This window comes from Natator depressus, chromosome 2 (assembly GCF_965152275.1).
Source record: "Natator depressus isolate rNatDep1 chromosome 2, rNatDep2.hap1, whole genome shotgun sequence".
NCBI lineage: Eukaryota > Metazoa > Chordata > Testudines > Cheloniidae > Natator > Natator depressus.
Window position 1 is genome coordinate 243,566,911 of NC_134235.1, and position 27,629 is coordinate 243,594,539.

A 27,629-nucleotide genomic window follows, 5' to 3' on the forward strand; every position below is an offset into this window, starting at 1 on the left:
TTTACCGGTCCCACAAATCTCAAATGTGGGGAATGTTAGCAATAGTGACTCAGGTGACATCTCCTGTTGAGATGGAATGTGAGTAAAGAGGCTCTGTCTGAGGAAACATTTTAGCAGGAAAAACGATGAGACCTTAAATCTCAAGGATTCAAAATTGACTTCCATTAATTGGGTTTCTGTATCATCACCCTTTCACCTCCCCATGCAGGGATAAAATCTGCTCAAACTGATGAACATGAGAGGAGAGATTTTCAAGGCTCATCCTCTTCTGGACAGAAAAACCAGGATCCGAAAGACAAATTGACCCCAAACTGTGACACCAGGCTTGGGACCTCAGCTAAGCAGCAAATTTGAGGATATTTTTGTGAGCCTTGGCTCAGAACTTGGGCACTTAATTCATACACTAGTCCTTTTGAGTATCCTTGATTCTTTTTCTGGGTTGCATGTAGAAAAATTAACTCAGAGAAGAGTTTTGGCAAACCAAAGTGAGAAATTCTATGCGATGTACTATGTCAACTGTCAGGTTGTAGCTAAATCTACCTTAGTGTGTCAAGAAGCCATCCATGATGTGTTTATAATCAGGTCTCACCAACAGCTGGCCATATACCAGGCAAGAAAAATACACTAGTGGACCAGTTCAGCTGGAATTTCAACTATCCACACAAAATTGCTCTGAAGAACAAAGTGCTGCACTTGCTGTTTCACCAATAGGGTATTCCACAAACAGATCTTTCAGCAACACTTTGAATAGGAGAGGTGACAGAATGGAATACAGCTCTACACAAAAGAACTTCAGATGGCATTTATAAGCAACCAGGAACCCCTCTCTAGGATAGCCCTAGATATAGCAAAAATTTATGTAATGAACATATCCCCCTCTTTGAGTTTTCCATGAATATGCCTTGATTTTACGAATTTGTTTATTATTTGACTTCATTAGACACATCAGTTCTATGATCAAATCACAGCCTATGGATTGCTCACAAACTACTTACCACAACAATTTGCTAGAGACAATTCACTATTCCTGCAGTGTAATTGGACACCTAAGTCACATGGTATTATTTCTGCTCCTGATGTGCTATCTCCTAAAAAGCTATTCAGATATTTTCAGTACAAACACTCATGCAAATACGTATTTGTAAAAGTAATTTGCATCATTTCTCATTTTCTTGAGGATAAAATTTTACTTTCATCAATATTCACAAAACACAAACATAAGGGACTATGCATACTACCGTATATTGAATTTGAGATTTTGTTTTCAAACAAATATTTCTGAAATCTTTTTTTGCCATATTCTCCCAATTCTGTTCAAAGATGTCTCAGAGAACAAAGGTTATCAAGCTGAAAAGAGACATTTTATTTTGAAACAATGTAAGTCCTACAGTTAAAGTTAACACTTAAGTCTGACATTGCGTATAAATCTTATAACAATATAAAATCTCTCCCAATATAGTGGAAGCTTTCAAGATTCTTTTCATATTGTGCTGTAGTTTTATTTTCAGAATGTAAATATATTTACATATACTCTTTCTTCATATAAACAGATCCTGCAAACACTTATTTTAGTAGTCCCAATCACATGAGTAAGGGTTTGCAGGATTGGGTCCAGGCGTTGTACGTGATAAGTACACCCATACCTCCATGTGTTTAATGTTACAAAGAGCTCTATTCTTTTAATACAGGAGACCAATTTGGGTTTAAAACTAATGGACTTCTTGAATGAGAAATCATTAACACAAAATCTGCCAGATAAGCCTACTTCTGAAGAGTCCTTTAAGACTGAAACCAAGAAATCAGAAGACTCAGGTTCTTCTTCTTCCTCAGAAGAAGAAATGAAGGTTGGTGTTGAAAATGTAAAGAGTGAGACTTTCTCAAGGGAACTGGCAGCTGAGAAGAAAACTGAATCTGAACCTGACTCTAAAGAGCTGAATGAGATCCACTACTGGATTAAGAATTCTTTGATGCCGGATGAAAGTGCCTATGAAGAACCTCAAAAAAAGATGGGAGAAGGGCTACAGCTAGAAGTGAAGTCTTCTGAGGAGGAGGAATATGGCTATATTGTGACAGAGAAAGAGTAAGTATAGTAGCAAACTTGAATTGCATTTTTTAAAATAGGGAAATGTAAAGTGGTTGTAACTGATGAAAAATGAAAGTAAAAGAGGAAGATGCTATTTACTGTACCACTTTTTGACACATCAGAAACACTTTTTTGGCAGCCAGCTCAGTACTTTGATGGAAATATAAGAGAGTAGAGATGCCATTCTGTCTGTGTAGAAGATATACAATATGTAGGCCCTTTACTTACTTTGCGCTTGGTCCTCTGATGTCCCCGTGATCTGCACAATATGTCAGTCAGTGTATTTATGGTTAAGGATGTGCGCTTTAAATATTTGACTTCAAAGTAGCCTAAATATCAATGCCTGAGTCATTCTTCAGAAAAATGATACACAATAACAAAGCACAACATTTCCTTTGTGGTTCCATTTTGATCTGAAAATAACACAATCCAAACATCATGAACAAAGCTAGCTGAGAATGAAAGACCTAATGATTTCAGGACAAGTAACTAATGAATTTGACATTTAATATTATACTTCAAAAAGACCGCACTTCCCCCCTCCCTCCATGTGAAACACAGTGCTTTAAAGAGGGGAAAAACATTTGGAAGTTTAAAGTTTAGACTTCTTTTTTTTTTACTTATTTCTTGAATTAAAAGTTTGTGTTTTGTTAGAGGCCCCCCTCAAGTGGTGTTGAAAATGATTAACTGCTAGGATAAATCTATGTTCAGCACCATTATAGAAAGTGTAACTGAGACTTCTGTAATGGTGCTGAAAATGGGTTTATCCCCTCCATATGAGCAGTTAAACCATTGTCTACAACAATTGAGGAAGGGCCAGGAGGGGACCCATTGCTGACAACCACTGCCAGCAATCTGTTATTTTCCTAGTGTACACAGGGCCGTACAGAGCAATTGGACAGTATCTGACAGAGAAGCTCAAGGACCATTTAGCTAAGGGTTTGAACAGAGTTGTTTTTCTTGAATTTTGGTGCATTAGATTTTTTGCTTTTGGGGGTTAGGCAGGTAAGGAGTGGTTGTTAACTATTTCTGCTGGGAAGTGGGGATACATTTAAAAAATGATGCATTTCAACAACTGTCCTCTTTTCATATCTTTAGTACCTTTGCTATGGTATTAAGTTCTCCTAGTATAACTCTTGGAATGATTGTTTGTAATGAACTAGTAGTAACAAACACCATTGCCATGTTCTGAAAATGGAACAATATCCTCTACAATGGGATATAGCTATAAGTATGTGTTATGTTGGCATATATTCATACCTAGAGAGAGGGAGACATTGGCACTATAGCTAGAAAAATATTTAATCTACCTGCTTATCTGTAATACAAGTGGAAAAATTATAGGATTCCATACAAGTTCAGAAAATCTGTTTTACATTTTACCCATTATCCTTTGTATGCATGCATGTTTTATTTTTGTTTTAAAGTTTCCATTGAACTCTGAAACATTTAAACATTAAGACATGGTAAAAAATATAATAGCGTTCAAGAGCAGGGTTGAAATTTAAAGCCTATTTCTAATATGCCTGCATTTTGGAGCAATGTACAACATGCAGCAGCTTCCCTGAATACTTTTCAGTTAGGACATTCAAGGTTACAAAGCTAATATTAAGGTTTAATTTATTTAACCCAGTAATAATTTATACACAGTAAATGGACAGGTGAAATGCAATGTCAGATGTAGTGCCTAAGTTTAGAATATTATTCTCTGTATATTATATAGTTTTTCCTTTTTCTCCCACATAAAGCTATACGTTGCCGTTCTTAATATGTCAGGTTTTTTTATTAGCCAAACTGTTTTGTAATGATGAAGCTTCATATTTACAGCTGAAACCAGTAGTCAGCTGGCAAAAAATGAAAAAGTCCTACATATTTGTAAACTGGGGATGTCAGCTTGAGTTTTTTTACATTCTGATCTCAAAATGCAACTGAAAAGATTGCACTCAGTGGTATAGTTGACAGATGTCAGAGGTGATTCATTCACTCTTAGATTCTCAGGCTTCCTTGGCTTTGCAAGTGTGACCCAAGGAGATATTTAAGATTGTGGCATTGAACTCCTCAGATGACAGCTTTTAATTGCGCCACAAAGCAGAGATAATATTTCCATGTAATTCTTAAAGAAAAGATTTGTGATAGTTTAAAGACTTGTCATAATGGCAGCCTGGTTGTCACTAGCAAGAACAATAGGTCACTCCTGCTGTTTCGTCTAGTGACCTTTCAGATGCTGAGAGCAGTACAATCTATACAAACCGTACTATCCATCTGGGCTAATCTTAGGAACAAATTGACAGTCTGTGTAGGCAATTGTCTAGAAAATCCTCTTGGGTGCTGCTTCAGCACTTTATTATGGTGAGAAACCAATCAAAATGGGTTATTTCCTTTATTTACTGTTTGTCCCCTTTAAAAAAAATTGGAACTACTTCTGTAGATGCTTTTTCATATGGGATTTGTCCTTCCTGGAAGTGTTAACTCTTTCTGCTAATTGTAGGTCTAGTCTATGGCAAATTTACAAGAAGAAAAATAATTTAAAGGATGTTATTTTATATGTTTTTAACTTTGGTGTTATAATTATAAAAGTTTCTCATATTATGACATGGATGCATTGATAGGGACTCCAAAATTAAGGATAAAAAATGATTTTGCTTTTGAGAGTGCCATTAACCCCGCCTCTTTTTTCCCTTCTGTTCAAAAATGGAAAAATTCTTCTTAACAGACAATAAAAATGCCAAAATAAAGTGCATTTTCACATATAGTCCCGTGAGAAGGAGAACGAAAGCTCTCTCACATCTACATACCTTTTAGCCTGTGGGAGCATGCACTGGGTTGGAGACTAGGAGACCATGACCAACATTCTTTTAAATGGGTGCCTAAAGTTAGGCTCCCAAATCCATTTTTAGGCATTCAGCATCAGGGCTGGTTGGGAAATTTTTAACAAAATAGTTTTCCATTGGAAAATGCTGGATTGTCAAAATTAAAACTTTTCATGAGAACATACCAGTTTTGACAAAACTTTCTTTAGGTCGCCGATGGAATTTCTGGTCAAAATCTGAGAGCCACCCAAGAATAATCAATAATTTGGGAAAAACAGCTGAGTAAGGACTTTGAACCTAGGTTTCCTATATCCCAGGAGTGTGCCCTAACCACTGAGCTAATGGCTATTCTGGCAAAGGGAGGTGTGGTCTTTCTCTCTGTTTTTTTTTTACAAAAAACTTCAAAGGGTCTCAGTTCCATCCTGATATAAGACAGGACAAATTCTGAAATCTCAAAAAGTTTACAAGACAAGAAATAGTTTCCCACCCAGCGCAACTCAGCCGCTTCAGTTTGAGTGATTGCAAGCTGCTGGATGCTCAGTAGTTTGAATTATCAGGCTTTGTACGGGTTTGGATGTATGGAGTTAGGACGCTAACTTTGAACATCCATTTTTGAAAATATTGGTCCAGGAGTTCAAATCTCAACTCTTCTGCAGATTGGCCTTAATAATTCTGTGTGCTTCACAGCCTTTATTACTAAGCCAGGCTTTAGGTGTCATTTGCCCCATTTTTTATTTGGAGTATGATTCTGGGAGACTGCACAAGGTTACTCTGAGAATAGATTTCATCTGTTCATCATCAGAAGACCACCATGATGGATATCCACTTACCATACTGAAAAACCACAACCCATCCCCAGAATCTAGAGGCAAAAAAGCACAGAGTTATTAAAGAAGTATGTAGGTAATCAACAGTCATATGTGAATGATATGTGTACTGCATGTAACCCTTCTGCCAGGTGATGCTAGGTCCAATATCAAGAGGTTCCTCTTAACAAGACAAAGCCCCCACCCAGTAATCTGGAAAAACTAAACACCTCCCCTTGCCTCCACTAAGAGCCAGTGCTTCCCCACTCACAATGACTGAGTCTGTGTAACAAAAGAAAGCTCTTAATCAAAGGGAGAGGTAACCCAGCATTAATTTGGGAAAACACTGCAACAATGACTTGAAAGTACAAAACCAATAAGTGAAACACCCACCCCACAGTATCTTAGGAAGTGGCCTTTTTCTCGGTTTCCCACCTTGTTGTATGAACATCCCAGGGACAAATGTCTCTTTAACATGCCGCTCCCCTTTCCCTCCGCTCCCCGCTCCAGTTTGTTATCCAAGGTCAGCAACGTCCCCAGAGTCCAGGGATGCAATTGGGTGGATTGCCTCCTGCCCCAAAGGGGAGAGGCTGGTTGAATGATGCCTGTGCTTTTGCTCACCTGTGTTTCTGCTGTCTCTGCCACTGCTTGTTGCTGTCATTGCTGTCATCACTGCTGTTGCTCAGAGCTTCAACCTTAACTGCTACCTTTCGCTGCAGTGCTGTGTTCTGAGGTTCTACCAGAGAGGACAGTTCTCAGTGATTTCAACTCTTTAGTGATTTCACTGGGTAGTGAGGAGCCTCTCTGCTGCTGCCTATTTTACATTGTCTTTTCACCACAACACTGTCTACCAGGTCTAAGGTTCAGCCCTCTTAGTTTAGCTTATCAATGAGTTCAGCTCTAATGGTAACTGAGAAAGAACCAGGACTCTCAAATGAATCTAGGCAGCTATGTTGTTAAACACTGGAGACGGGGAGGGATGGAAGGAGCAAATGGCTTCTGGGACCCTTTAAACAGGTCTACACCACCAGGTAGGAACACTTGTCCCAACCCCCTCTGACTTTAACTTGGATTTGGCATCACTACCCCCTGTTTAGCAAGTGAGATTAACATTTAGGGTGCCCCTCCTCAATCAGGGCATGTTAAGTACAGTCCTGCCATTCTTTGCTTATATAATAAGGATAACAACATTTCATTACCCTTACCTTTAATACCAAAGTGAATTTTAACCCTAAACAGCCAAAACTGATCACTTTGGCAACACAGGTCTGTCTGCTGATACCCGAGACAGAGTAGGTCTGTCTATGCACATACAGTCTGCTCCTGAGGTCTTTCCCCATAATTCATCACTAGATGTCAGGGGAGAACTCTTTCAGACCCTGTTTACATACATAATCATAACATAGTACAGTATGGTGTACTGGGGAAGGGGTCTGTGGGCCTCATTTAACCTTTGGGTTGCACTTTGGACATCTCTGAATTAGAGTCTGGGATTAGTCTGTGAGATTTATGCTTTATTTTTGTATACAGTGTCAATAATTAAAATTGAACTACTGCAATATCTTCTAACACTGTGTAGTAAATTTTGGTAAACATTGCTATTTTTAATGGCAATGACAGCACAGTTCATTACAAAAGAGTAGTGTATTTAGTGCTCAGGAGAGATCCTGGAAGGTGAATCCTAAAGCTCTGAAGTCCTATAAGTACAGTACAGTCAGTTACAATGCAGGCTTCCCTACACTGCTTCAGCAATATACCTCAATTCTGTACTGTCTTACTGATGAGCAGACAGGCCTCAAGATAAATCCTTTATTATGAACAGAAACTATGTACAGAAATGAGGTAACAAAACTTCCTAGTACTCTGGGTAGCTGCAGCCTGCAACTGCCCTGTCCTGGGTTTGTTTGTTTGTTTGTTTGTTTGTTTGTTTGTTTGTTTCTTTCTTTCTTTCTTTCTTTCTTTCTTTCTTTCTTTCTTTCTTTCTTTCTTTCTTTCTGTCCCAGCAGGAAGTGCATCATAGTCACAGGAAACCAAAGTCTGCGTCTAGAGTGTAGAGGAAGTATGGTATCTTTACACTTCCTGAATTACTTACTCTATAGTGCATCTTCCCTTTTTTAGATCCCTTTTAAAATTTCTTTATTGAACTAAAACACTTTTGAATAAAACTAAAAAACTGTTACAAATAGAATAAAATATTTAACAGTCCGTTAGGTTGCTCTAACAAAACATTAACATGTCTTGATCAGCCCCTTAGGGCATTTAAGCAATCTTCCCGCTTTGCTGCATTGCAGAACCTCTTTAGGCAAGTCCTTGTCTGTAACCAACTGTTTACTCTCATAGGCAATAACAGGGTCAGTTTGTGAACTGTTTTCTGTTTGTGTGTCTGCTTTTACTTTACTTTTCTCTGCCAAGAACATAAGAACAGCCATACTGGGTCAGACCTAAGGTTCATCTAGCTCAGAATCCTGTTTTTCGACAGTGGCCAATGCCAGGTGCCCCAGAAGGAATGAACAGAACAGGTAATCATCAAGTGATCCATCCCCTGTCACCCATTCCCAGCTTCTGGCAAACAGAGGCTAGAAACACCATCCCTGTCCACCCTGGCTCATAGCCTTTGATGGACCTATCCTCCATGAACTTATTTAGTTCTTTTTTGAACCCTGTTATAGTCTTGGCTTTCACAACATCCTCTGGCAAGGAGTTCCACAGATTGACTGTGCGTTGTGAAAAAATACTTCCTTTTGTTTGTTTTAAACCTGCTGCCTATTCATTTCATTTGGTGACCCCTAGTTCTTGTGTTATGAGAAGGAGTAAATAACACTTCCTTATTTACTTTCTCCACATCAGTCATGATTTTATAGACCTGTATCATATCCCCCCTTAGTCGTCTCTTTTCCAAGCTGAAAAGTCCCAGTCTTATTAATCTCTCCTCATATGGCAGCTGTTCCATACCTGTAATCATTTTTGTTGCCCTTTTCTGAACCTTTTCAGATGTCAGGTATCTTGAGCAGTGTCCTACAATTCTTTTGTAAGATTTTGCCTTCATCTGTGATCACTGAGTATGAGCAGTGTGACTCTTCTCTGATCACTGTGGCTTTGACAGGCCAGAGCCCATCTTGCCAAATTGTCACTAAAGTTTTGTTTCTAACTGGAAGAGGACTTGCTCCTTTATTGTAATACTTTGTCCGATTATACTTTCCCAGTTTTTTTCACACTATCACAGACTCCTTTGTTAGCCATCCTTTGGGGTTCTTTTGTTTTTGTTCCATATCTGGTCATCAAGTATTTATATGTCTGTTGCAGAGGAGTTCAGCAAGTGACAATCCATATTGCAGTGGGCAGCTCTGTAGCTGAGTAGTGATAAATATAGATCTTCCCTTGCATCCATTGCTTTTTTTTTAGCAAGTTCTCCACTATGTATTCCACATTCAGCTAATCCATTGATTTGAGCATATTTGGGAGTAGGTGTCTCATGAAGAAAATCAGGCATTTAAGCAAAGTTCAGGAATTCCTTTTTCTTGAACTGTGGTTCATTGTCAATTATTACGGTTTTTAGAATTCTGTGACATACAAATATAGGTTTAACACGCCTGACAACTGTTGCTGCTGTGGTATTTCAAGTGTCACTACTTTAGGGAAATTGGTAAAGTAGTCCATTGTAACAAGGTGATCATGTCTTCCCAATTCCAACTTTGTCTCATGGAATTACAAGTTCGTGTGGTATCTTTCAGCTAGGAATCTCTGTATTTCTGACATGTTCCACACCTGCTCATCATTTCTTCTCTGTCACTATTCATCTCTGGCCAGAATACAACTTCTGTAGCTCTTCTTTTTGATTTGGTCATTCCCAGATGCCCTTTGTGTATTTGTTCCAATATTTTCTTTCTCATCACTGTGGCAACCATGATCTGTGTGCCCTTCAAAAGCACCCCTGCAATCACTGAAAGCTCATTTTTATAGTGGAATATGCAGGTGGGAAGTGTTGATTTCCCACCTCCTTTGCTTAATGCTTGCAATATTTCTTCTTTAGCTCTTTTTGTGTCCAGTTCATCCCATATGCCTGAAGATACAGTACGTGACATTTTATCATGTTGACATGTATGTTTACTGCTTGTTCCAGATCATCAGGCTGTGTATTGTCAGATGGAGCACATGCTCTTGAGAGTGTGTCTGCCATGACTAAGTGGCACTCACGTTGGAACTCCAGGGACACATCATACTTCTGTATTTTCAAAAGTAGACTCTGTATCCTTGGAGGTGCTTCTCCGAGTCCCTGTTTGTGTAATGCGATCAGTGGATTGTGATCAGTTTCTGCTCTGAAACTGAAGATAGAGAAAGTAGTGACACCTTGTATATCTGTATACCAGGCCTGGTGTCTCTTTTTCAATTTGTACATACATCTTCTTTGTGGCTGTCATAGCCCTATATGCATACAAGACTGGAAACCAGTCAGTTCCAAGACACTTTACTAGTACTGCTCCCAGCCCTCTTTTTGAGACATCTGTGAAGAGTTTGATATCTTTAAGTGGGTCAAAAAATTGCAGCACTGGAGCTGATGTCAGAATGTGCTTTAAGTCCATTGAACTCTCTTTTATGCTCTGGTATTCAGGCCCATTCCGTGACCTTGTGGAGGCGATGTCTTAGGTGAGTTGTGTGAGCTATATACTTAGGTATGAATTTGCCGACATAATTCAACATGCCTATCAGCCCTTGAATTCCCTTTTTATGTTCAGATTTCCGCATGTTCAGTATTGCCTAAATCTTCGATTCATCAGGAAAGATTCCCTTTGGGGTCAGTCTCTCTCACAAGTATGTTATTTCCATTGCTTGAAATTGAGATTTGGCCTTACTCAGTTTAAGGTTATACAGTCTCACAATTTCCAATACGCTCCTTAGTCATTTCTGATGTTCAGTGGGGACAGTGGGGGGTTGAGCCTAAGGCTGGCAGTACCACCTAGTGGAGATATTCTGGACTCTGTAGTCCAGCGGCAAGAACCAGTGACTGCTTTGCCTAGTGGCTGAAGTCAATGGCTCTGTCTCCCAATGGCAAGAAGCAATAACCATTTTGCCTAATGGCTGTAGCTGTTGGCTCAGTCGCTCAATGGCAAGAGTCAATGGATTCTTTGCCTAGCAGCTGGAGTAGTGGTTGTGTTACCCAATGGCAAGAGTCAGTGGCCGGAGTGCCCAGCTCTCTTTGCTCCACCGGGTTCCAAGCCAGGGCCCAAAGAAACAGTAATTCAAAATGTACTGCCTAGGGGGGCAGGTACCCTGGTGTCTGCTCCCTGGGCCACTTCCTACCCCAGCTTCGGTTCCCCTACTGGTGCCACTGGTCTGCCTTGGGATTCCCCTTGGAGTTTTCTCAGGCTACTCTGCCGCTGTGAATGGCAGCTCACTGCCATCAGCCTCCATGGCTGAAGGGCCTGTGTTGGTTTGCATGTAAGGCTTGGTCCCAGCAGATTGGAGCCTCGGCAGCTTCTCTGGAGGAGGCTGCAACTGCTCTCCTGCTCTGTCTGCCCAGACTGAGCTGAGCTGCTCTGTTTTGTGCTCTGCCTGCACTGTGAGCAAGCCCAGCAGGAGTGGTTGGGCAAGGCCTCCTTTGTCCAGAGCAACTCCTTAACCCGCTCTTCACCAGGGTGTGGTTTGTACACTCTGTCACACATCAATGTACACTTTCACACCTCCTACTATCATCTGGCTCATTGTGCAGTGATACACTTTTGGAGCTGAATATATTCCAAAAGGCAGTCTTAGGAAGCAGTATCTGTCAAATGTTGTGTTGAAAGTGCAGATCATAGGGGTCTGTGTCCAAAGAGAATCTGTCAAAAGCCTGCTAATGCATCTGATTTGCATAAAAATTTGGCTCCTACCGTCTTGGACAGTAGGTCACTTCTTGTGGACAAGTGGAAGTGTTGTTATGTTTTTGTTCAGTTCCTTAAGGTTCATACACAGCCATAGTCCCCTTCCTTACTAAGCAGTGATCCCCACTGGTTGGTTCTTTTATTCTCTAAACCAGGGGTCGGCAACCTTTCAGAAGAGGTGTGCCGAGTCTTCATTTATTCACTCTAATTTAAGGTTTTGCATGCCAGTAATACATTTTAACGTTTTTAGAAGATCTCTTTCTATCAGTCTATAATATATAACTATGTTGTATGTAAAGTAAATAAGATTTTTTAAAATGTTTAAGAAGCTTCATTTAAAATTAAATTAAAATGCAGAGCCCCCCGGACCGGTGGGCAGGACCCGAGCAGTGTGAGTGCCACTGAAAATCAGCTCGGGGGCCGCCTTTGGCATTCATGCCATAGGTTGCCTACCCCTGCTCTAACCCATTTGCCGTCATGTTTTTCAGCAGTGCTTCTAGCCTCTTTCTTAAGGCTTGTGGAACTTTTTATGTGGCAGGTACCATCAGTTCTGCATCTTCTCTTAACAATATTTTATATGTTACTGGGAGGCACCCATTTCCTGTGAATACATCTTTCATATCTGGTTATGTGTTGTGTTTCTTTCTCTCTCTGGCAGACATCCTCTTAACAAGACCAAGATGCATTATATACAACTAGAGCTTCTGTGCTCATCCTCCAGTTATATGCCCCTGTGGCTTTCATATACAGTGTAAATTACTGTATGAACCTTTTCCAGCCATATTCAGCATTTCCCCTGATTCTCAGTGCCAGTGGAGAGTTACTTGAAATTGCAGTGTCTGTAAAAGCCATTTCAGTGTTTCCTGTCACTGGGCCTTCCAGGATGCTCTGCCTTCCAGTCCTGATACCATGTAGTATCTTACTCATACTAACTCAAAGGGGTCAAGGTAAACCCTTTATTATTAACAGAATCTATGTACAGCAATAAGGTAACAAATTTCCTACTACTCTGTGTACCTATTGAGATTCTGGTAACGCACATCTAATGGTCCCTCTCCCCAGCCTAAAGGGAGGAGCTAACAGACCTAGGTTTCAATTGAATATGGGAGACAACAAATGAAATAACAGGGACAGGAGTGAGGGTTACAGAGTCAAAGCAGGGAACCAGAGAGGACCACTGAGCAGAGAACCCGTACAGCACCCACTGCTCCTTGAAGGCGTCCAGGGAGCCAGTGGACGTGGCTCAGAGGAATTTTGCCTGGAGATGTGACCAAAGGGAGGATCGGAAATAGGGCACCTCCGCATGTAACTGCAGCCTGCAGCTGCCCTATCCTATGCTTCTTTGTTTCAGCCCCAGAAGTAAGTGTATCACAAGAAACCAAAGACTGCATCTAGAGTGTACAGGAAGTGTGGCATCTCTGCACCTCCTGAAGGACTAACTCTAGCACAAATTTGCTCCTGGAGGGGCTTAACTATGGGGAAGGAGAGCAGTTTGGTTTCTATGCCTGTCCAGTTTTTGGAGTCTCTCCTGAGTGCCAGATACTTTTTTTGTGATGTAGACACCTAAACGCTAAAAACAGGAGTGAAATTAAATCATTTCGTATACAGAAGACTGGCTAACAGCCATCAGAGGGTAAAATTCTCAGTACTCATCTTTGCTGGACTAGAACCAGCCATCTAGAGTTATGAGGCATAGTATTCCAATCCCAGTCTTTTGAGCCAAAGAAATGTGTCTCCTGAGGAAATTAATTCAGAGAAATCAGAGTGTAATTTGTTAACATTATGAAGATGGGTTTCAGAGTAGCATCCGTGTTAGTCTGTATCCAAAAAAGAACAGGAGTACTTGTGGCATCTTAGAGACTAACAAATTTATTAGAGCATAAGCTTTTGTGGGCTACAGCCCACTTCATTGGATGCATAGAATGGAACATATAGTCAGAAGATGAGGGACTAAGTCTTAAAAATAACATCATTTTGCGTAATTCAACAGCTTCTCTAGTGTTACCTGATGACTAAAATTTTTATGTTTCTTTAGTTCATTCTTTCCTTGGATGATAGTGGTCAAGTATTCTTTTTTCAGGAGGACTTGGTACTGTTCCCCCACCTCTTTTTTATGTGACCACTTAAATTCCCTGTCACAAGCAAGGCACACTCTAATTGCCACAATTATACCAGAGATGGATGATTGTGTTTAGGGTATTCCCAATTCCAGAAAACATGTTTCTGCCAATGACAAAGTGCAAGTGTGGGTTCCCTCCTCCCCTTTCTTTTGTTAACCATACCATTATGGTAGATGGTACTAGCATATGTCTGAAGTGAATATACCACAAGTACAGGCTGGTTTGGTGTTACATTTCCATAATAACTCTGGAGAGCTTATCCTTCTCCACTTCTGCATTACTGTTACCTTTCCATGATATAGTAATCTCCATTGACCTTCATAGACTGACCACTGAAATTGTTTTTTGCAAAGTGTCATCTGTGTTATAAATTGGTCTGGACTTGAATCTGTCTGAATTAAGAGGTTTAAATTTCACACCTACTGGTGATGGGAAGGGAGGGAACAGAAAATGTGCAAAGTGGAGTATTGTCGAAACAGAAGTATGTTTAAGAATGTTCAATATCCTAATAAAGTGTGAGAGGAAACAAGAATGGAGAAAACTGTAGCTAGATAAGGTAAGTTGAAGTGTTTTTAAAATCATTATTTCTAGGATTGTTGTGATATTAGGCAGTTCCCATAAGATTTTCATAGAAGAGCCATACCCAGATATGACTCAGTTACCACACACCTGCACAAATCAGATTAAATGTGAGTCATGTGGCTTTTTTGCTCTAAAAATTAAAATGTATCATAGTTTAACCAAAGTGGTGTACAAATCATATAAGGGTCTCTTAACATTTCTAACCTGAATTATATTCCTGGTTTGATTTTTTTATGGGTATCAAGCTGAGCGTTTTAAGAGATGGGAAACTAAGTGCAAGGAAGCTACACTGAGTCATCACAGAAAGGCTAACCTAAACTAAGAAAGGTGAGGAAGGAGTGTCATGGCACCATGAACCTGTTGCTTGTGTGTCCAGACATTCCAACTGGAAGCTGGGTGAATAACTGATATTTCAGTTCACTGGTAAGTCTGAAGAAATGGTGGGGGGGGGATTAGTTTCAGGTTAAATAAAAAATGAAATTTTTGGTTAATCAAAAGTAGAAAAAATAATTTCTGATCCAGTGAAACATTTTGTTTGACCCCAAAAGTCATTTTCAACTGAAAAATCTCAAAGTTTCATTTAAAAATGTTGAAATTAAATATTTTTGACTTTTTCAGAATTTTTGGGGGGGTCTTCTACATGAACAATTTGATGAAACTGAAATGAATTCACACAATGTTTTGGTGTAGCTGAATATGCATTTTTTGCTGAAAAATGTTTTGGATGAAAAATTTTGCTCTCTTCTAATTCAATACAAACTGTTCTCTGATTATTCATAGGAGCATCAATGAGAAAGATAAAATAAAATCATTTTCTGTCAGGACTGTCTTGGCTTAGGCTCAAATTTCATTTCATGTCAACACTGTGAATTACCTTGACTGAAATCACCATACCCAATAGTCACTGCTCCACCGTAGACTTCTTATGTGACTTTGAACTCTTGGACTTACGTCTACACTTAAAACACTACAGCGCTGCTGCTGTAGTGCATCAGGGTATGCTATCTATGCCAATGGTAAGGGTTCTCCTCTTGGTGTAGGTAATCCACCTCCCCGAGAGGCAGTAGCTAGGTAGATGGAAGAATTTTTCCATCAACCAAGCACTGGCTACACCAGGGGTTAGCTTGGGTTAATTATGCTATTCAGGGGCGTGGATTTTTTCACACCCCTGAGTGACATAGTTAAGCTAACATAATTTTCTAGTATAGACCAGCCCTTAGTCTCTCTATGACTCAGTTCCACATCTTCTAAAATGGGGACCATACTACTTCTCTACATAGCAGAAGTGTTGTGAGGATAAATACATTACAGACTATGAGGTGCTGAAATACTACGGTAATGGGGACCATATAACTATCTTGGATGGGTGGATAGCTACCCCACAAAGTGCACACAGATGCACATGCACATTATATATCTGTGATGCATGCAAAAAAGTGGGGAGCTGGAGTCAATGTACACATAGTTTATTTTGGAGGTATCAGTAACTACTCCATAGTTCAGGTTGCATTGAGATTTTCACATAAATCAAGATTCAAGCAGCCTTTGCAGATGACAATTAGTAGTAGTAGCTTTTGCAGAGGAAACATTTTTAAACTGTCTTTTTGAAAATGTTTCTGTGAGAATCTGATTATGTTTCTGCCTCCCTGTAGCTACAGAACCATTGTCACCACAAACTCTGAAATTCACACACTCCCCGTCTCATAGGATCTCAAGGATAGGCCATTTTTCAAATTTTTCTGCTTATAGAAAGAAGAGTTCCCCTTATTCCTCACTCACTTAATTTAGCTCCAAAAAGAAATGCCAGTGGAATTGCCCAGATCCACTGCCATTTTCTAATGCTGCCTCCCTAACTTTCCAGCCCTGTCTCCTACCCTGGCTTCCAGCTACAGCTATTACCAGCCCCATACCCTACACCTACCTCTGTGCCCCAGCCACTGATTCCCTGTTACAGGACAATCTTCTTCAACAGGACCGAGTCCAAGTCCAAAGGTCCATCGGAATGGGACTCCCTCCTGATGAGCTACAGGAGGCCCTCCACAGAGAGAAGCTGTTTTTGAAGCAAAGCTGCAGATTGTACTAGTAACCTCAAATACAACAGGAGATGAATGGGATGCTCTTCATAATGACTATTAAGGAAAATAAGTCACAGAGTAAGGGGCACAGCGTTGCATTGGATTAAGATCTGGATGAGTGTAAGAGACGATGAATCATTATGAACTGCTGCTTTTCCAAATGTAGAGAGGTCAATAGAGAGGAAGAGGTGGCTGTTAGGAAGAACTAGGAAGGATTTAAATACATTGAGGGATTAAGGAGCACAATGGCAGATGAAATTTCTCTTGGATAAGTGCAACAGAATAATATACACTAGCAAAAACAGGCTTTACAGAAAAAAATCTGTTTAAAAATCTCCTCTCATACACTGGGCTCTGGGAACTTTTGAGGAAAGGTACTTAGGAGTTATTTCAATTAGCTTAATGAGGGTATCTGCCGTCTGTGATGTAGTTACAAAAGTAGTCAGATAAGCAAGCAAAATGCAGTTATACAAACAAGTAGTATATTTATGCGCATCAGTAGAGGGATAGAAAATCAGTACATAAATTGTAACAATTATAACTGTCCAGTTCTGGTTGCTTCAATTAAGAAAGATAAAGTTGAGATCAAAGAGGAGTAGAGAAAGTGGATGATGCGTATTGTGGCACAAATTTTCAAACTTGAAGACTTCAAATATGTAAAAGAGGTCAGTGATCGGTTGTTGTCCATGTCTGCTGGGTGTAGGACAAGAAGTAATCAGTTCAGTTTGGAGGAAGGGAGATTTAGGTTACATATTAAGAAAAGCTTTCTAACTATAAGAATAGTTAAGTGCTGGAACAGGTTACCTAAGGAGGTTGTGGAATCTCCATCACTGAAGGTTTTTAAGGACAGCATTGACAAACATCTGTCAGGGATGGTAGGTATACTTAATCCTGCCTCGGTGTGGTGGGATGGACTACAACGGCCTCTTGAGGTCCCTTCCAGTCCTACATTTCTGTGATTCTATGACTTAAGCACCTAAATCCATACTCAGGTACTCAAATAAGAGGTCTTATTTTCAGTTGTGTAGACCACCCACAACCCTTTTTCAGAATACAAATTGGCCTGATAAAATATCAGTGAGGTCAAGAGTCCAGCAGGATTTTTAAAAATGGATTAGACATTTTTATGGCTAATGAGAATATCCATAATCACACAAGGTAGGATTATAGAATTAATAATTACATGTATTTATTTTTGAAAGGAACAGAAACCATCGTTCGTTAAGGAGTAAGGCTACAACTGATTGATTTCTCCACTTCATCTTATCTCTGTTTGGATGGAGTAGAGAGGGTGTGGGTGGGGGCGCAGGTCCCCACTCAGAGAGGCCCAATGCTGGTGCAAATTAGCAATGCATGGGACAGCACTTACTTATGCTACTAGCATAAAGTGTCAGGGTGCCAGGGCTAGCTGCACCTTAAACCCTTCCGTACCAGTCCCTCTGAGTGTACTGTAATGTTAGGCCTTGTGCCCTATCTTTTCTCCCAGTCTTAGATAGGACCATAGGCTGCAGCCCCCTGAGCACCAGCCTTGGTTAATCAGCAGGCCTGTGTTCAGCACCTGCAAGTCTTCCCTACAGGAGCTGTGACCAGTGACTAATGCAGTGACCAGACAGCTTTCTTAAAATCTTTCTTTAAATTTAACAGTAGGAAGATTGCAAAGCCTAAGAGAAAATAAAGGATTTTAAAACAACAAAAGGCCTGTACTGATGTCTGTGTTACTTACAGGCTTACCTTCCTTTGGCAGAGACTTAGGCAGGTCCCTCTTTACTCCAAACCCCTGGCCTCTGGGGGGTGTGTCTTTGGGAACCACTTCTCATGAGCAACTCCAAGTCATCACCCTCTCCCTTCCTTACGAATACTGCTTTTATCTCCCCAAACCCCTTTGTCTTATTTCCAGGGCTTTTTGGTTCTCCTGTGTTCCCCTCTGATCTTACCTAGACAAACTGGTCCATTGAGTTCAGTAGGGGGTTAGAGGTAGGACATCAAAGAAAATGGGTCTAGTATTGTCCCACAAGAGTGGTAAATGGGTGGCTATCTGAAGCTAGTGTGTAGGTAGAGCCAACCTCTGCTTGAATTAACCCCTTCTGTTCATATAAGAAACACGATAACAAACAGATGGGACATATAATATTAATAAGTTCTTACAGAGCAGCTCAAAATCTATCCCATATATTACCTCAAGATCCAATGCCCACTCCCTGTCCTTCCCAAGCTCTGTGCCTGGAATGCAACATTCTCTCCATGCAACATTACACTCGGGGCAGCTTGTGCAAGAAGCATCAAAGTGGCAAGATATCTGCCAGCAGAGTATCCAGCTCTGGTATGCTTATGCAGCACGAAATGGCCTCAGCAGACAGGACAATCTGGTCCTCAGTTTTGTTTAGTCAGAAACGTGGCCTCTAGATGAAACAAAATGATGTCCAATTTTTCTTGCATCTTTCCCATCGTTTATTTTTTAAAAAACTTTTCCATACACTTTTCCAGACCTGTATTTTATATTGAGATTTTCTAATTTTGGCTTACAGTTCACCCTGCTAAGAAAGGAGTCTTTGAAGTTAGTTTTATGTCATTGCAAGGGGGCATCATTGCAAAATAACAATGAAATTTTATATCATAGGGGTAGCCGTGTTAGTCTGGATCTGTAAAAGCGGCAAAGAGTCCTGTGGCACCTTATAGACTAACAGACGTATTGGAGCATAAGCTTTCGTGGGTGAATACCCACTTTGTCGGATGCATGTTGTGGAAATTTCCAGAGGCAGGTATAAATATGCAAGCAAGAATCAGGCTAGGGATAACGAGGTTAGTTCAATCAGGGAGGATGAGGCCCTCTTCTAGCAGTTGAGGTGTGAACACCAAGGGAGGAGAAACTGCTTTTGTAGTTGGCTAGCCATTCACAGTCTTTGTTTAATCCTAAACTGATGGTGTCAAATTTAATCCTGAGCTGATGGTGTTTCTCTTTGAAGTCCTCGCCCACAGGCAACCTGCCAGCCTGAAGCATATTCTCACCAGCAACTACACATCGCATCATAGTAACTCTAACTCGGGAACCAATCCATGCAACAAACCTCGATGCCAACTCTGCCCACATATCTACACCAGCGACACCATCACAGGAGCTAATCAGATCAGCCACACCACCACCGGTTCATTCACCTGCACGTCCACCAATGTAATATACGCCATCATGTGCCAGCAATGCCCCTCTGCTATGTTCATCGGCCAAACTGGACAGTCCCTACATAAAAGGATAAATGGACACAAATCAGATATTACGAATGGCAATATACAAAAACCTGTAGGAGAACACTTCAACCTCCCTGGACACACAATAGCAGATTTAAAGGTGGCCATCCTGCAGCAAAACAACTTCAGGACCAGACTTCAGAGAGAAACTGCTGAGCTTCAGTTCATTTGCTAATTTGACACCATCAGCTCAGGATTAAACAAAGATGGTGAATGGCTCGCCAGCTACAAAAACCGTTTCTCCTCCCTTGGTGTTCACACCTCAACTGCTAGAAGAGGGCCTCATCCTCCCTGATTGAACTAACCGCGTTATCCCTAGCCTGATTCTTGCTTGCATATTTATACCTGCCTCTGGAAATTTCCACTACATGCATCCGACAAAGTGGGTATTCACCCACGAAAGCTTATGCTCCAATGCGTCTGTTAGTCTATAAGGTGCCACCGGACTCTTTGCCGCTTTTAATGAAATTTTATGTATTTCAGATGATAAAATGCACATGTCTTTAAAAATGAATAGGGAAAAAAATTGACCCAAATCAGCATTAAAACATTCTCTAATATTTGACTGCCTTGTCCTAACTCACTCAGTCAACCTCTACTGAAGAAGCCTGGGCAAATGTGTAAGTTTCACAATGTGTACGGAGGGTAATCAAAATCAGGCTTTGTTAGACTAAGCTGGAGAATAAATTCCAGAGGCAAGGACCCACCACTGGAAACATCCTGACTAGTGCTGGTTGGGAAATGGTTCTCCCATCCCACAGATATTTTCAAGACTTAAAGTATTAATATTTATTATATTATAAAATATTTCCATTCCATATTGGGATAAACCTGAGACCTTTCAATATTTTCCACAAAATGACAGAGAGAGAGAGAGAGAGAGAGAGCGCACGAGAACACACACATGCAGCGTACCCTAGATAGCCAATAGGCTCGTGGCTAGGGCAGCTGTCTGAGATGTATATTCAAGTCCCTATTCTAAATCAAACAAGCAAGCATGTGAACTGTGTCTCTCACCACAGTGAGAGGAGAGTGTCTCTTTCTCTTTTTTCCCTCCATCATGGAAATAAAAATAAAAAACCTTCCCAATGAATCTGAGTTGAGATGAATCTGATCCTTTCCTGAGAAAATATTTGTTTTGGACAAATCTGCAATTTTTCTCAATGAAAAATTGTGTCTCAGAAAAATTCCCAACCAGCTCTAATCCAGACCCTGGATGAGCACAATCAGTGACTGTTAACTTGAGTGTCCCAAATGGAATATTATTGTTATCACTTGAGCTGCTGGGTTAAAACACAAAGAGGACAAGGATCGCTAAGGTATCCGTGAACCAAGCCATAAAGGACTTTATATATCCCTACCAATATCTTCAACTGGAAGCTGTTTACCTTTAATTTCACAGTCATTCCCTATATGCTACTTTCATTGCCTGGTGTGCTTAAGTGTATAATAGAGGCTGGTTACCTAAGGTAATCATGCAACAAGTTTTGCATGTGGAGCTTCTATTTGGCAATGCATCGGTTTTTTTACATTGTTATCCATGTGGAAAACAAACAACTGTTCCATTAAGACTCTTTCCAAGATTTAAATTGAAAATACTGAATGCTAAATCTGAGAATTTAGTTAAGATTTCACTGGGGATTAGACAGACATTTAGTTTTAAGGAGTGTAATTCCCAATGTCAGGCTTATTTCTGTGCTGTAGGTTATTCCTCATTTTTTTAGAAAATTATTCACATGAACTAATCTGACAGAACTGGATGGATATCCATTACTGTGCTGCATTACTTTTCTTAAAAATGTATTGCAAGGGCACTGTGTACAGTTTGGGAAGGACAGTACATAAATTGAACAGTGGCACATGCGGATTTTAAGGCTCAGTAAGTGGTTTTTGGAACACACTTGGCAACTCTGAGAAGGAAAAACGAATGAGAGCAACTGCTTGTGAGGCTGACAGCCTTACTGTGAAACACATATTGCTCTCTTTGGACTAGAGCAGGCCTGGCAAATATTAACAATCAAGCCATCTGTACAACTAGATCAAACATTTTCTCCAAAAATGGACCAGTTTATGGGATCGTTTTCACAAGAGTGTTGGGAAATGTAGAAAAAACATTTTTCATCTCTGTTTTTTCTTCCCCTTTGCCATTACCCTGTAGCTTTTATTAGTAACTGAGTGCTATTCTGTGCTAGGCTGAGGGAACTGCCATGTTGCTCAGTGGCATTTCCCACAGGACTCACCTCGCTGCTTTTTTATGTATTTTCTTCCTGTTCTCTGGCCAGAAATTGCAAACATACCCTTGAACATATAATCATTAGATCAACTCAAGAGAGATGTAATCTATCAACTTCAAAGTAGCCTCTGCGTATTCCCACTTGTGGGTGCACTGCTGAGCTTTGGGATCTTATAGAAATGTCTATTGGAATGTTACAGCACCAAATGTGTAATTAAGGCACCAAGCTAAACTAGGACTGGGATCAGGATCCAGCATTCAGCTCTGTTCTTTAAGTAATGGAGTCAGAGCAGATTTTGTAATGTTAAAAATGTATCTTTTTGTCAAGCCACACCTTAATTGCTGGCTGCCTCTACTGCATGCTCCCCACATCTGACCCAAGGGAAAGTGTACAATCCTTCTGGACTGCCATGAATGCTGCTCTTTACTCTTGTGACCACTGCAGAGCTAACAGATCAGAGAGAAGGGGAACTGGGTTGTATTCCTCATTCAGCATCAACTGAATAATGTTCTGAATTCCTCATAGGCTATGTCTACACTCACTTTTGTCAGTAAAACTTTTGTCAGTCAGGGGTGTGAAAAAAACCTATCTCTGACCAACATAAATTGCACCAACAGAAGTGCCGGTGTGGACAGCGCTATGTCGGCGGGAGACCGTCTCCCGCCGACATAGCTACCGCTGCTCATTCAGGGTGGTTTAATTATGCCAACGGGAGACCTCTCTCCCATTGGCATAGAGCAGCTACACAGGAGATTTTACAGCGGCATAGCTGCAGTGGTACAGCTGTGCCGCTGTAAGGTCTTAGTGTAGACATAGCCTTAGTTACATATGTGTAATCCCACTGAAGGCAGGGGGGTTGCATAGATAACACTGAGGACATAATTTGGCTAGCAAAACCTTTATTTCTTGTGCTGGTGTATGAGAAGGAAATGGCCTGGTGTGACTGTGAGACACTTGCAAGTGGAGTTTGTAAAACCAGAGGGCAGGAAAAAACTTCTTTTTTTTCTCGTAAATTGAGCAGATTAGCTGTGGAAGTCATTGACAGATAATGAGAGTGGAACTCCACGATGCCTTTATTAGAGTCATTTTAGGTGTAGAACTGCTCTTTAAAAATCAGGTTCTAACAGTGAGGGCTCTATGTAAACGATTGCAATGTAGCGAGTGGTTGGTGTGTTTGCCGTGCTCTCTGTTTTTCTCTCATTTCAGTGTTCAGTACATTGTGCGGCAAAATTTCCAAAAGTGGTTGCCTTATGTTAGGTTTCTCAATCCATATTTGGGCATCTAAATAGATGGCCTGATTTTCAAAAGGGCTAAGCAGGCAGCAGCTCCCATTAAAAGTTTCTGCAGTTTTAGATCAGGCCCTTCTCTAATTAAAATAGCATGATAGCCTGGTCCTGCTGTCCTTACTCAGACAAACCTCCTAATGAAGTCAATGGGAGTTAATTAAAGTACATATTGGTTTTTCCTGAGCAAGTAGTTCTGGATTGGGCCCTTGATTTTTAAAATGACAAATGGGGATAGGGAAGTTTCTGCAAAGGGAGCTGTGATTAAGTCATGGTGCCAAATGATGCCACTGCAGTCTTGGTTTCAACAAAGAAGCCATTTCATCTGAGAGGATAATGTAACACCATCATCTAATGCTATTTTAAATAGAAAAATGAGCCTCATGATGCCCCAGGTACAGCTGTATGCCAGAGTAGTGTGCCTAATGAGGCTGGGAAGTGAGGTACAATAAAGAAAGTGGTGAAAGATTTTGGAGAGTGAAGACTCAGAGCCTGATTTTAAAAGAGTATAATCTATATCTATTTAACCCACCAGTAAATTGTATGTATTTCCTTATGCTCTTTATAACTTCATTCTTGTTAGCCCTTTAAACAAAGTCTGTTTTACAAGTGATCTGAGATAGACTGTATAAGAACACTGACACTGGTTCAATATACATTTTTCGTTAGCTCTGTGATCTTTCAATTGAAAAATAATGTTTAAATTGCTGGTGACAGAAAGAGAAGGTGTTTGAGGATAATCCGATGGAAGTAAGGTGCTTTGTTTCAATAATGAAATGCTGGTTTACACAGTAATGACCCTTGGGCAGGAGGGGGAATGTATTTTAATGGATGGTGACTTTTAGAGTTACTTATTAAGCATACTACAAAATGCAGAATGACTTTATATATCGCAAGCTGTAAAGTTTATACGGTATAGTATAGTCAGTAGTTGTGTTTTATTCTCCTGCACTTTGCTTGTTCTCAAATCAGCCTTACAGCACAGCCTATATAGTGGCAGATGACACCAAGCTGAAAGGTGTCAAAAATAAATTTATTTTATTTTTATTTTAAATTTTATTTTTGACACTTTCCAGCTTGGTGTCATCTGCCACTATACAGGTGTTCTTATACATAAAAACAGAATGGTATGTGGGGTTGGCTCTCGAACAAGAGGCCTTGTGTACACTAGAGCAGTGGTGGGCAACCACACGCAGCCCGTCAGGATAATCCGCTGGCGGGCCGCCAGACAGTTTGTTTACATTTGCACGGCTGCCCGCAGCTCCCAGTGGCCGGGAATGGCGAACTGCGGCCGCTGGGAGCTGCAGGCGGCCGTGCAAATGTAAAAAACTGTCTTGCGGATTACCCTGATGGGCCACATGTGGCCCGCGCTCCGCAGGTTGCCCACCGCTGCACTAGAGCATTTTGGCATTGCAGTTAGCTAGCTATCCTGTTACCATGTACTACAAGTGTTTTGCACGTGCTCTATGCTATATGTCATCCACCACAACATCATTATACTACTGCCATACCCATGTACACAGGAAATGCAAGGGTTGCAGATGCAATTTGTTCTCCCATATACAATCCTACAATGCCACTGCCTACCCCTTTGACTATTCAGAACATTGTCTCTGTCACCTACTAATCATAGAGTCATAAAAATGTAGGGCTGGAAGGGGCCTTGAGAAGTCACATTGTTGACTTATGAGGAGAGGCTGAGGGAACTGGGATTGTTTAGTCTGCAGAAGAGAAGAATGAGGGGGAGATTTGATAGCTGCTTTCAACTACCTGAAAGGGGGTTCCAAAGAGGATGGAGCTAGACTGTTCTCAGTGGTAGGAGATGACTGACCAAGGAGTAATGGTCTCAAGTTGCAGTGGGGGAGGTTTAGGTTGGATATTAGGAAAAACTTTTTCACTAGGAGGGTGGTAAATCACTGGAATGCGTTACGTAGGGTGGTGGTGGAGTCTCCTTCCTTTGAGGTTTTTAAGGTCAGGCTTGACAAAGCCCTGGCTGGGATGATTTAGTTGGGGATTGGTCCTGCTTTGAGCAGGGGGTTGGATTAGATGAGCTCCTGAGGTCCCTTCCAACCCTGATATTCTATGATTCTATGAAGTCAAGTCCAGCCCCTGGCGCTGAGGTAGGACCAAGTATATCTAGACCATCCCTGACAGGTGTTTGTCCAACTTGTTCTTAGAAACCTCCACTTGATGGGGATTCCACAACCTTCCTTGAAAGATTACTCCAGAGTATAACTACCAGTATAGTTGGAAAGCTTTTCCTAATATCTAACCTAAGTCTCTGTTGCTCAGATTACGCTCATTACTTCTTGTCCTGCCTTAATTGGATATGGAGAAGAATTGATCACCCTCCTTTTTTGTAACAGTCCTTAACATATTTGAACACTTATCAGCTTCCTCCCTGCCTCAGTCTTTTTTTCTTAGGACTTAATATGCCCCATTTTTAAAAAGTTTTTCTCATAGGTCAGGTTTTCTAAACCTTATATCATTTTTGTTGCTCTCTTCTGGACTGTCTAAAATTTGTCCACATCTTTCTTAAAATATGGTGCCCAGAACTGGACACAGTACTCCAGCTGAGGCCTCACAGGCGTCGAGTGGAGCAAGACAATTACCTCCCATGTCTTAGCCCTGGTCTACACTAGGACTTTAGGTCGAATTTAGCAGTGTTAAATGGATGTAAACCTGCACCCGTCCACACGATGAAGCCCTTTTTTTTGACTTAAAGGGCTCTTAAAATCGATTTCCTTACTCCACCCCTGACAAGTGGATTAGCGCTTAAATCGGCCTTGCTGGGTCGAATTTGGGGTACTGTGGACACAATTCGATGGTATTGGCCTCCGGGAGCTATCCCAGAGTGCTTCATTGTGACCGCTCTGGACAGCACTCTCAACTCAGATGCACTGGCCAGGTAGACAGGAAAAGAACCACGAACCTTTGAATATCATTTCCTGTTTGGCCAGCGTGGCAAGCTGCAGGTGACCATGCAGAGCTCATCAGCAGAGGTGACCATGCAGAGCTCATCAGCAGAGGTGACCATGATGGAGTCCCAGAATCGTAAAAGAGCTCCAGCATGGACTGAACGGGAGGTACGGGATCTGATCGCTGTATGGGGAGAGGAATCTGTGCTATCAGAACTCCGTTCCAGTTTTTGAAATGCCAAAACCTTTGTCAAAATCCCCCAGGGCATGAAGGACAGAGGCCATAACAGGGACCCGAAGCAGTGCCGCGTGAAACTTAAGGAGCTGAGGCAAGCCTACCAGAAAACCAGAGAGGCGAACAGCCGCTCTGGGTCAGAGCCCCAAACATGCCACTTCTATGATGAGCTGCATGCCATTTTAGGGGGTTCCGCCACCACTACCCCAGCCATGTTGTTTGACTCCTTCAATGGAGATGGAGGCAACACGGAAGCAGGTTTTGGGGGCGAAGAAGAAGATGATGATGATGCGGTTGTAGATAGCTCACAGCAAGCAAGCGGAGAAACCGGTTTTCCCGACAGCCAGGAACTGTTTCTCACCCTGTACCAGGAGCCAGTACCCCCCGAACCCACCCAAGGCTGCCTCCTGGACCCAGCAGGCGGAGAAGGGACCTCCGGAGAGTGTACCTTTTAAAATACTATACATGGTTTAAAAGCAAGCATGTGAAAGGATGTATTTGCCCTGGCATTCGCGGATCTCCTGGATGTACTCCCAAAGCCTTTGCAAAAGGTTTCTGGGGAGGGCAGCTTTATTGCGTCCTCCATGGTAGGACACTTTACCACTCCAGGCCAGTAGCACGTACTCGGGAATCATTGTACAACAAAGCATTGCAGTGTATGTTTGCTGGCGTTCAAACAACATCCGTTCTTTATCTCTCTGTGTTATCCTCAGGAGAGTGAGATATCATTCATGGTCACCTGGTTGAAATAGGGTGCTTTTCTTCAGGGAACACTCAGAGGTGCCCGTTCCTGCTGGGCTGTTTGCCTGTGGCTGAGCAGAAATGTTCCCCGCTGTTAGCCACGGGGAGGGGGGAGGGTTGAGGGGGTAGCCACGCGGTGGGGGGAGCCAAATGTGACCTTGTAACGAAAGCACATGTGCTATGTATGTAATGTTAACAGCAAGGTTTACCCTGAAAGAGTGTAGCCACTGTTCTTTAAATGTGTCTTTTTAAATACCACTGTCCCTTTTTTTTTCTCCACCAGCTGCATGTGTTTCAGTGACCACAGGATCTTCTCCTTCCCAGAGGCTAGTGAAGATTAGAAAGAAAAAAAAACACACTCGTGATGAAATGTTCTCTGAGTTCATGCTGTCCTCCCACACTGACAGAGCAGAGACGAATGCGTGGAGGCAAATAATGTCAGAGTGCAGGAAAGCACAAAATGACCGGGAGGAGAGGTGGCGGGTTGAAGAGAGTAGGTGGCGGGCTGAAGACAGGGCTGAAGCTCAAATGTGGCGGCAGCGTGATGAGAGGAGGCAGGATTCAATGCTGAGGCTGCTGGAGGATCAAACGAGTATGCTCCAGTGTATGGTTGAGCTGCAGCAAAGGCAGCTGGAGCACAG

The 27,629-nt window shown here is 41.4% G+C and overlaps 1 protein-coding gene across 3 annotated transcripts in view; it reads left to right on the top strand.

The window, feature by feature from the left end:
• PTPRN2 (protein tyrosine phosphatase receptor type N2) overlaps window positions 1–27,629 on the top strand; it is a 1,019,026-nt gene that overhangs the window by 430,218 nt on the left and 561,179 nt on the right. For all 3 annotated transcript variants that reach the window (XM_074946270.1, XM_074946267.1, XM_074946269.1), the window contains one exon: window positions 1,689–2,080. In XM_074946270.1, coding sequence (XP_074802371.1) covers window positions 1,689–2,080 — 392 coding nt within the window. The remainder of the gene's footprint in view (window positions 1–1,688; window positions 2,081–27,629) is intronic.